Here is a 10,494-nt window from a genome sequence, read left to right on the forward strand (position 1 = left end):
TCCAACCATGCTATCTTCCCCGACCAGCCCTTAAAATCCTCAAAACTTTCCTCGATTCAAGTATGCATCCTGTGCTTCCAGTAGTACGGGCCCAATACTACCTTCCACACCTATCCATACTTTCCTCAAGGATCACCTCAGGTCCTTTAAAACCTACTCATGATAATACTCCCAGAACCCGCTCAACAGCGAGACAACCGCACAAAATACTTCCTAGACTCTCTTAGGATTTCCCCGCCTCCCCTGACATCAGCTGCTGAAGAACTCCAATCAATGTCAGTTAACCACTTCATGAATACAATTACATGCAACAAAACTTAAATAATCTTTTAACTAAAGGACCCAACCCTACAACTGTTAGACTCAAACGAGAGCTGCGCAATAGGGTCGAATCCTTCACTCTAAGGTTATTTAACCTTCATAGCATATAACTTAGTGTATTCCTTCGATGGTCATCCCTCATCAATGTGAGCCCCACAAAGCACAACGCAAGCAACATTCGAGCAGTGGAGTCGAATGCACTAAAACACAATAAAATCAGACGGATTCTCATACGAAATTCCTGATATCTAAATCCCATCACCTCGGATACACCTTCGACCTGCCCTCACTTTCTCGAGAGTGGCTAACCATTCCTTGTGCTGACCCGCTGCACACTGCACCCACTCATGAAACTTCTACCAACCCTGCAGCCACTCGTGTATGCTAATCAAACATAACGCTAGATCCTATAGACAGTCGAATATCTGATCCTAACGGATGGAGCCCCATGATAAATTCGTTTCTGGACAAGGGGGATCGACCCATAAAATAAATTCAACAATAATGACCATGATAGTGGCTTATGAAGTTTAATTTTACATGCACCGCTTATAAAGAAAACAACCCTAAACAATTTATGATAAAACTTAATTTGTGCTAGGCCATTATCAAGTTTAGGGTTCATATACGTATAAGGGCGGGAATATCATCTTAATAAAAATTGAAATAGAAATTAGGGTATATAAATTTAACATTGGCTCTGATACGACATGTAAGATCAATAGAGATAATCGAAGATTAATTCATTCATTAACATTAATAACCTTAATTCAATTTAAAGAACACTTACATGAAAAGAATGATAACTTCAATGATGTTGAACACGATGCTATAATTTGATTCCCTTTTTTACACTAATGGTGTCTTCCTGATTTCTGATGGATATATTGATGCCTATTTGTACTCATCATGATGGTGTTTATAGGGAGTGTTTGAACATAAGGGAGAAAATGTTGAGTCTCCATTTGATCGTGCATTAATTAGGTAATAAATTCATTAGTTATAAATCAGGGGACATGAAGTTGAAAACATACAACAATAGTCCCTCAAGTTATAGAACAATGTTATATCCATCATACTACATAATTAAAGTTCAAGGACCTGATATGTCACTATAGAAAACGTTATCGTACAAAATATAATTATACCTAACATATAATTAGCGTGATAAAACATTCATAAGGTCACATTAATGAGTTATTTTCCAACACTTAGTTGGAAAACCTTTTGGTTAAATTGAACCCTTACGTAGATGTGTACTCACTTTCCTAAATTTCTTATTTCTTTTTTCTTTAAGACAATCATAATTTTGTGCAATAGCTTCCCAAAACCGTTCAAGTGCTTCATCAAGCTTAAATTGAACGTTCTCATTCATTTATCTTAAAAAACAACACATGTCGGTAGGAAAAAGAAAATGACAACGAATACACATGAAGTTTGTCTCAAACTAAAAGATATAGTAATTATTTATCTTTTCATAAATGAAAAATACAAAAACTTAAAGAAAGGGTGTTACATTTATGCCTTTTGGGTTTTAAGGACATTTAGGTTGTCCATCCTTGGTTTTCAAGTCTCTATAGCACGGACACTCATCTTTGTTTCCAATAGTACCAGAAGGAACACATAAGCACTTTCCACAACAGTCTACGCATACATCCATACAATGACTACGATGGTGTGTTGCAGAACAGCGAATTGAACACGCGGAAGGGCATTCTACAAAAATATACAAGCATATGTTATTTTATTAATAGTAATAATAATAATAAAAGAAATATTTTATTGAGAAAAAAAGGTTAAATGCTAAATTAGTATTTACGTTCGATTGGTACAGAACCTTCACCTCCGGCCTGGAACACAAAAAAGACATGTAAAATTATAATTTATTTGAGACACATTTACAACGAAAACTATAATTTCTATATATACGCACACACTTACAATCGAGAGTTCTATAACTGTCATGGACGCAACAACAACGAAGACGAGGAAATTAAGTTGAACTCTTCCCATTTGTAGTGAATGTACACGATTCAATTGAAATAATGTCTCAATTGTTTTCTGGTGTTTTAGTTTTGTATGAAACTTTGTTTTGAAAACCATGTTTATATAGGACTTTATATGATAATGGACAATGGTAATATGATATAATTACAAAGGATTAATTAATGTTATGTCATCGATTATTAAATTGGAAGATATGCATGTATTTATTACTAGGAAACGAAATTAAATGTACATAATTGAAGGGTATTTTGAAGTATCCATATTTAGTATTTTTTTTAAATATAACCTAATTTGGAGATTTTGGATTTAATAAAATTATGGTGTTTGGATATTTTTTCCAATAAAAACTGATTATATGATATTTCATAATAAAAAATAAATAACATACTATATTTGATCAATATAGTATGTTAGTTTGAATACTAGTCCCTTTCTATTTAATAATATGTCATACTACCATTTTTATTAACTTAATGTTTTGAATATTTTTTATTTAGTTATTCTAGTAAATATCATAGATGAAAAAATTATATATTACGTATCATAATAACACTTAATAAAATCCATAACAAATACATTAATACTTATAGTAATTTTAATATATATGAAGGTGTAATATCCGGAATCCTAGGTATATTAATGGTGTGTTTGTTTTGGGGTTTATTGAGTGACTCGACGAGTTGTGAGTTCAACTCGTCGAGTACAGTCGAGTTGACTGCGTGGGTTTAATGAGCGGACTCGACGATCCGGAGAGCCGACTCGCCGAGTAGGTGCTGTATAATGAAACCCTAAATCCCCGGGTTTGGGGCCTATATAAGGGAACTTATAGCCTCATTTGCGGCTCATGAGTTGCCCAACTTCACTGAGAGAAACCCTAGTCGCCTTTTTGAGCTAAAAGATAGAATGGTGAGCTTGTATTGAGTATTTTGGTGCATCTTTGGAGGGGAAGAGAAGGAATTCAAGCAAGAAACGAAAAGAGGTTGTTAGATCTGTTGCTTGTCATCCAAGAGCTTCTGTAAAAGGTGAAAAATTCATACCTTTATCATTATTATGGTTAGATCTCTTGATTTTGGAAGGTTAGGGTTTATGCCACCTTTATTTGGGATTTAGAGCTTACATAGTTGTCTTGAGGTTTAGACGTCAGATCTGGACCTTGTGAGGTCCCTAGAGTCCAAAGGTCCCAACTTTATTCACCCATATGAAGGATATTGTGCTTAACACATTGTGAGATCATGTTTTGGTATGTTGGAGCGAAACTACCATGCATGAACGTAAAGATTGAAGCTTTACGTGACAATGAAGTCTTGGGATGCTAGATCTAGTGTTTGGAGTAGTAGAACTGCTTTGAATCGTCTGAATGAGAAATCAGATTGAAGGGACTCGCCGAATCTATGAGCTGACTCGACGAGTCGGCTGGGGTTTTTCCCCGATGAGTCTGGACATGGGTGACTCGGTGAGTTGGCGAGACAACTCGACGAGTCAAGGTGGACTTTCGCGATATGACAGAAGAAACAAGAGGACTCGACGAGTCACATAGATGCACTCGGCGAGTCAGGTCAAACATGGACTGTTGACTCGAGTTTGACTTATGTTGACTTTAGGGTTTGGTCATGCATGAGTAATGGAGACCATGGAGGGGTAAAATGGTCTTTTACCCAATCCAAGAGTTAGAAAGAGAAAGAGAGGGCAACCTTTTGGTATTGTGTATGAATAGAGTATTAATTAGAGATATTTACCCTATGTGATAGGCGGAGGCTAGTTCGAGATTTCCGTGTGCGAGATTATTACTTGTTAGCTTTCGAGGTGAGTCTTCTCACTATACTTACCATGTGTGGTATCTTTGTGCAACTGAGATGTCTTATGTTCTTATCTGTGTATTGTGATATTCTGCATTATGTCTTTGTGATTTATGTTGAGTATTATTATTATGAGCTTCCTGAGTTAGGACCGGAGGGTCTACCCGAGTTATGGGACCGGAGGGTCCCACTGAGATACATTGACCGGAGGGTCTTATCTGAGTATAGCCATGAGAGGCTACTGATATGTGTGTGGTATTTTGGGGACTCACTAAGTTTCGTGCTTACCGTGTTATGTGATATGTGTTTCAGGTACTTTTCATGATATCGGGAAGGCGCCGGCTCGATTGTACACACGAGAGAAAGAATTATGTTTGGAGGATCCTGGATTTGTGATAAACAATTTTAAATAAAAATGTGTTGATAAATTGTTATTTGTGATTTTGAGGAAATGTGACATGTGTTTTATTGTGTTTTGAAAATGAAAAATTTGTTGGAAAATTTACGGTGTTACAGAAGGGCTTTATAAAATATCTTAGATTGTTTGGGATAAATTTGTTAAATTCAAAAACAAAAACAAAACAAAACAAAATAACAATAAAAATAAAAATAAAAACTATATAAGAGGTTTACCATGGGAGATTCTATTTAATTTAAGGTTAAAGTTAACATGATGATGACCTCAATTTGTCTATTTAAAACACATAGACTATTTATGTAAATTTTTCTCATGCAAGGACCATTTATGTTATTTTTCTGTTTGAAAACTATAAAGACCAAACCAAAAACTATTATTGTGATGTGACATTATGAACAATAGCGATCATTTTGGTAAAAATCTGCAATCGTAACTTGTGTCAATGATGATATAGTTTAGGTATGAGTCTCTAAATGAACATGACATTCGAATACTAATTTTAGTTATAAGTCGACTATTCCCTTTAGTAACAAATTATTAGTGGATAACTTATCAATTTACTATCTAGGAGAGAAGGTAGTACAAACGAGAACATCCAAATGACCACTGTGAACCAGTAGACAATAACCATAATTGATAATTCATTTGAAGCTGTTGGGGTCGAATGTGTATAGTGAGGAGTCAACTTGACAAACCAAAGAAATTCAGTTGTGCCAATTGCTTACTCTCTTAAGTGGGATTAGGACCAAACATGGAAACTATCAAAGTTTAGTTGCAAGACTTGAGAAGTAGTGACCATTATTCGCTAACTCAAATACAAATAATAAATTTTAAGTTATACTCGATACGTATATAGTATCATTAATACTTAAACAATACGCACTTTCTAAAAAAATGAAGGTGGGCTACCGCTTCTATGTTTAAGTCTTCATCACTCCCAACTTTGACAACTCTTCGATCCAGCTTCCAGATTGTATGAAATCGCTATAATAAATAAGACACATGTACCATGGAGCGATAATCAATCCATCGTGAATTTATAAGGACGCTAAGATTACTAAAGGACTTATAAATCATAAATGCAATAATTTAAGTTATTTGTTGGCAATTCTTTCATTTTGGGGTAATCTCATTATGTAGCCCTTTTTTATGTAAAGTTTTCAACGAGGTTCCCTTCAGTATTATATGTTTCTCCCGTATTTGTACAAGTTTTATAGACCTTAATAGAACTACCCCTTTTAGTTATTTGAGTTTTACCATAACTAAAGAGACATTCAAGTTATTTACGGGATAACATAGATAAAACATATCAATACACCCATTACTAACACCAAAACAATAGGTCGTATAAACATCTTACTCAATTACTAGTTTCACTTTTCTTAGACCAAATACTGGATATACTGTGTCTTAAAAAATAATCTCCGCTACATAAATATTGCAATCACCTTTGGACAAAAATACATTTTTTTATGCATATTATGCTTAAAATTCACCACATAAGTCATTAATCATCTAGCATTTGAGTTCCTTGAACAACAACTCAAGCAATTGCTTGATGTGGTGTTCAATAAACTCAAATGCCAAACTCAAGAAAGCTTTATTTGGTCCAGTCACTTAAACTCAACATTAAAGATACTACTCATTATTTGGTATAAAATTAAAATTTATCAAATTAATAATGTGTTCAAAATTTGGATAAACAATGAAGACATATTTGAAGCATAATATCATAGGCAATTGTAGTAAAAACAAAGTTTCATTTGCATAATACAATGTTCTTCATGATTGTTGGCAACTAGAATGAGCCAATGAGTTTACAATGTTTGGTGATAGTTTGTGTAATATTTTTCAGTGAAAACAAAAAATACAATGGACTGAAAAATGTATATTTATTTACGATTTCACAACACCAAACAGTTGTGGGATTATGTGTATAATTCATGCATCATGAAGACTTGAAACCACTATTCTCATTGCATTATGCAGAACATACAGTTCTTCCATTCGTAGTAATATTTCACATAATCATAAAATATTTATACACAAATATAGGTGAATGGATGAATGGGTATATATATACTAACAACATGATTTTTCCGTTTTCTGGAAGTGAATTCTAAAATATTAGATACATTGAATATAGTATATACATATCTTGACAATATTGGATATATGTAAAACCAATTTACATAATATGGAGTTTTTGCAATTGTTTCTAAATATATATGAACAAAATTAATATACTCATAACAAGTTATGAATTCGCTACCATAATCAATATTTCCAACAATGAGCTAAACATGATTCCATCCCCATTCACCATACCCATTAGATTAATTATAATTTGCAGCTTTGAAAAACACTAAAATAAAGAATATTTACTCATTGGATGAAATTGGTTTATTATCCATATGTTTGTATTAGAATTCTAAAACATTAAATTATGGTATTAAAACAATACACTAAGGCAGTAAAGCAAACATATTTCCCTTGCATGATAATAACATAATTTTAATGCTTTAAGGCATTATCAAGTCAAGAATTAAGATTATGAATTTTTAATGTGAACAATAATAAATTAACTTCTTTCTTCACCTTCAAAATAAATAATTATACATAGGGCTCATATAATGACATTCTTGAAAAAAAATACATGATCTAAAACATATTCACATACCTTAATTTTGGACCTTTATTAGTCATTTGACAAACTCGAACAAAAAGTGAGAAACGGATGGAGCCCCATGATAAAGTTGTTTATGGACAAGGGGGATCCACCCAGAAAATAAATTCTACAATAATGACCATGATAGTGGTTTATGAAGTTTAATTTTACATGCATCACTTATCAAGAAAACAACCCTAAACAATTTATGATAAAACTTAATTCGTGTTAGTCCATTATCAAGTTTAGGGTTCGTATACTTATAAGGGCAGGAACATCATCTTAATAAAATTTGAAGTGGAAATTAGGGTATATGTTAAATTTAACATTGGCTCTGATACCACGTGTAAGATCAATAGAGATAATCGAAGATTAATTTATTCATAAACATTAATAACCTTAATTCAATTTAAAGAACACTTACATGGAAAGAGTGATAACTTCAATGATGTTGAACACGGGGCTATAATTTGATTCCCTTTCTTACACTAATGGTGTCTTCCTGATTTCTGATGGATATATTTATGCCTATTTATACTCATCATAATGGTGTTTATAGGGAGTGTTTGAACGTAAGGGAGAAAATGTTGAGTTTCCATTTGATCGTTCATTAATTGGGTAATAAATTCATTAGTTATACATTAGGGGACAGAAAGTTGAAATCATACAACAATAGTCCCTCAAGTTGTAGAACAATGTTATATCCATCATACTACATAATTAAAGTTCATGGACCTGATATGTCATTATAGAAAACGTTATCATACAAAATATAATTATACCTAACATATAATTAGCGTGACAAATAGTTACAAGGTCACACTAATGAGTTATTTTCCAACACTTAGTTGGAAAACCTTTTGGTTAAATCGAACCTTTACGTAGATGTGTACTCACTTTCCTTAATTTCTTTTTTCTTTTTTCTTTAAGACAATCACAATTTTGTGCTATAGCTTCCCAAAACCGTTCAAGTGCTTCGTCAAGCTTAAATTGAACATTCTCATTCATATATCTTAAAAAACAACACATGTCAATAAGAAAAAGAAAATGACAACGAATACACATGAAGTTTGTCTCAAACTAAAAGATATAGTAATTATTTATCTTTTCATAAATGAAAAATACAAAAACTTAAAGAAAGGGTGTTGCATTTATGCCTTTTGGGTTTTAAGGACATTTAGGTTGTCCCTCCTTGGTTTTCAAGTCTCTATAGCACGGACACTCATTTTTGTTTCCAAGAGTACCGGAAGGAACACATAAACACTTTCCACAACAGTCTACGCATACATCCATACAATGACTACGATGGTGTGTTGCAGAACAGCGAATTGAACACGCGGAAGGGCATTCTACAAAAATATACAAGCATATGTTATTTTATTAATAGTAATAATAATAATAATAAAAGAAATATTTTATTGAGAAAAAAAGGTTAAATGCTAAATTAGTATTTACGTTCGATTGGTACAGAACCTTCACCTCCGGCCTGGAACACAAAAAAGACATGTAAAATTATAATTTATTTGAGACACATTTACAACGAAAACTATAATTTCTATATATACGCACACACTTACAATCGAGAGTTCTATAACTGTCATGGACGCAACAACAAAGAAGACGAGGAAATTAAGTTGAACTCTTCCCATTTGTAGTGAATGTATACGATTCAATTGAACTAATGTCTCAATTGTTTTGTGGTGTTTTAGTTTATATGAAACTTTGTTTTGAAAACCATGTTTATATAGGACTTTATATGATAATGGGCAATGGTAATTTGATATAATTACAAAGGATTAATTACTGGAATATGTTTTGTCATCGTTTATTAAATTGGAAGATATGCTTGTATTTCTTACTAGGAAATGAAATCAAATGTATATAAATGAAGGGTATTTTGAAGTATCCATATTTAGTATTTCTTTAAAAAAATAACCTAATTTGGAGATTTAGGATTTAATAAAATTATGGTGTTTGGATATGTTTTTCCAATAAAAATTGATTATATGATATTTGATAATAAAAAATAAATAACATACTATATTTGATCAATATAATATGTTGGTTTGAAAACCAGTCTCTTTCTATTTAATAATATGTCGGACTACTATTTTCATTAATAAAATGTTTTGAATATTTATTATTATTTTTTTATTTAGTTATTCTAGTAAATATCATATATGAAAAAAATTTATATATTACTTATCATAATAAAACTTAATACAAGCCATAACAAATACATTAATACTTATAGTAAATTTTAATATATATGAAGGGGTTTATAAAATATCTTAGATTGTTTGGGATAAATTTGTTAAATTCAAAAACAAAAACATACCAAAACAAATAAATAAATAAATAAATAAAAACTATATGAGAGGTTTACCATGGAAGGTTCTATTTTATTTAAGGTTAAAGTTAATATGATGATGACCTCAATTTGTCTATTTGAAACACATAGACTATTTATGTAAAATTTTCTCATGCAAGGACAATTTATGTTATTTTTCTGCTTGAAAACTATAAAGACCAACAATGCAGTTCACTAAAAACTATTATTGTGATGTAACATTATGAACAACATCGATTATTTTGGTAAAAATCTGCAATCGTAACTTGTGTCAATGATGATATGGTTTAGGTATGAGTCTCTAAACGAACATGATATTCGAATACTAATTTTAGTTATTTCCTTTAGTAACAAATTATTAGTGGATAACTTATCAATTTACTATCTAGGAGAGAAGGTAGTACAAACGAGAACATCCAAATGACCACCGTGAACCAGTAGACAATAAGCATAATTGATAATCCATTTGATGTTGTTGGGGTCGAATGTGTATAGTGAGGAGTCGAAGTAGTCAGAGTTTGTAAGGTGTCGAAAACAACTTTACAAACCGAAGAAATTCAGTTGTGCCAATTGCTGACTCTCTTAAGTGGGATTAGGACCAAACATGGAAACTATTAAAGTTTAGTTGCAAGACTTGAGAAGTAGTGACCATTTTGGGAATTGAAAGTAATTATTACATCATTGTATCGAAACATAAAAGTATAAACAATATTCGCAAACTCAAATACAAATAATAAGTTTTTAGGTATACTCGATACATATATAGTATCATTAAGACTTAAATAATAATCAGTTTCTAAAAAAATGAAGATGGGCTACCTCTTCTATGTTTAAGTCTTCATCACTCCCAACTTTGACTGCTCTTCGATCCAGCTTCCAGATTGTATGAAATCGCTATAATAAATAAGACACATATACCATGGAGCGATAATCA

General features: G+C 32.0%; 2 protein-coding genes across 2 annotated transcripts; both read right to left on the reverse strand.

Annotated features, from left to right (window-relative positions):
- Nucleotides 1–1,776: 1,776 nt before the first annotated feature.
- LOC145134082 (peamaclein-like) lies at nt 1,777–2,382 on the reverse strand. Its single transcript, XM_079069002.1, has 3 exons — nt 2,263–2,382; nt 2,141–2,171; nt 1,777–2,037 (listed from the first exon to the last, which is right to left on the reverse strand). The coding sequence occupies exons 1-3, from the start codon at nt 2,332–2,334 to the stop codon at nt 1,856–1,858; spliced, it is 285 nt and encodes a 94-aa protein (XP_078925128.1). The 5' UTR covers nt 2,335–2,382; the 3' UTR covers nt 1,777–1,855.
- Nucleotides 2,383–8,318: 5,936 nt separating this feature from the next.
- On the reverse strand, nt 8,319–8,905 carry LOC145134319 (peamaclein-like). The gene is made up of 3 exons (XM_079069183.1): nt 8,788–8,905; nt 8,666–8,696; nt 8,319–8,559 (listed from the first exon to the last, which is right to left on the reverse strand). The coding sequence occupies exons 1-3, from the start codon at nt 8,857–8,859 to the stop codon at nt 8,378–8,380; spliced, it is 285 nt and encodes a 94-aa protein (XP_078925309.1). The 5' UTR covers nt 8,860–8,905; the 3' UTR covers nt 8,319–8,377.
- Nucleotides 8,906–10,494: the final 1,589 nt, after the last annotated feature.

Source organism: Lactuca virosa, chromosome 8 (genome assembly GCF_052849685.1).
Source record: "Lactuca virosa cultivar CGN04683 chromosome 8, Lactuca_virosa_CGN04683_v6, whole genome shotgun sequence".
NCBI lineage: Eukaryota > Viridiplantae > Streptophyta > Magnoliopsida > Asterales > Asteraceae > Lactuca > Lactuca virosa.

Coding starts and splice junctions, on each gene's coding strand:
- LOC145134082 (XM_079069002.1), bottom strand. CDS start 2,334: ATGGGAAGAGTTCAACTTAATTTCCTCGTCTTCGTTGTTGTTGCGTCC. Junction 2,172..2,262: donor CAGTTATAGAACTCTCGATT/GTAAGTGTGTGC, acceptor TTTGTGTTCCAG/GCCGGAGGTGAAGGTTCTGT. Junction 2,038..2,140: donor AGGTTCTGTACCAATCGAAC/GTAAATACTAAT, acceptor ATATTTTTGTAG/AATGCCCTTCCGCGTGTTCA.
- LOC145134319 (XM_079069183.1), bottom strand. CDS start 8,859: ATGGGAAGAGTTCAACTTAATTTCCTCGTCTTCTTTGTTGTTGCGTCC. Junction 8,697..8,787: donor CAGTTATAGAACTCTCGATT/GTAAGTGTGTGC, acceptor TTTGTGTTCCAG/GCCGGAGGTGAAGGTTCTGT. Junction 8,560..8,665: donor AGGTTCTGTACCAATCGAAC/GTAAATACTAAT, acceptor ATATTTTTGTAG/AATGCCCTTCCGCGTGTTCA.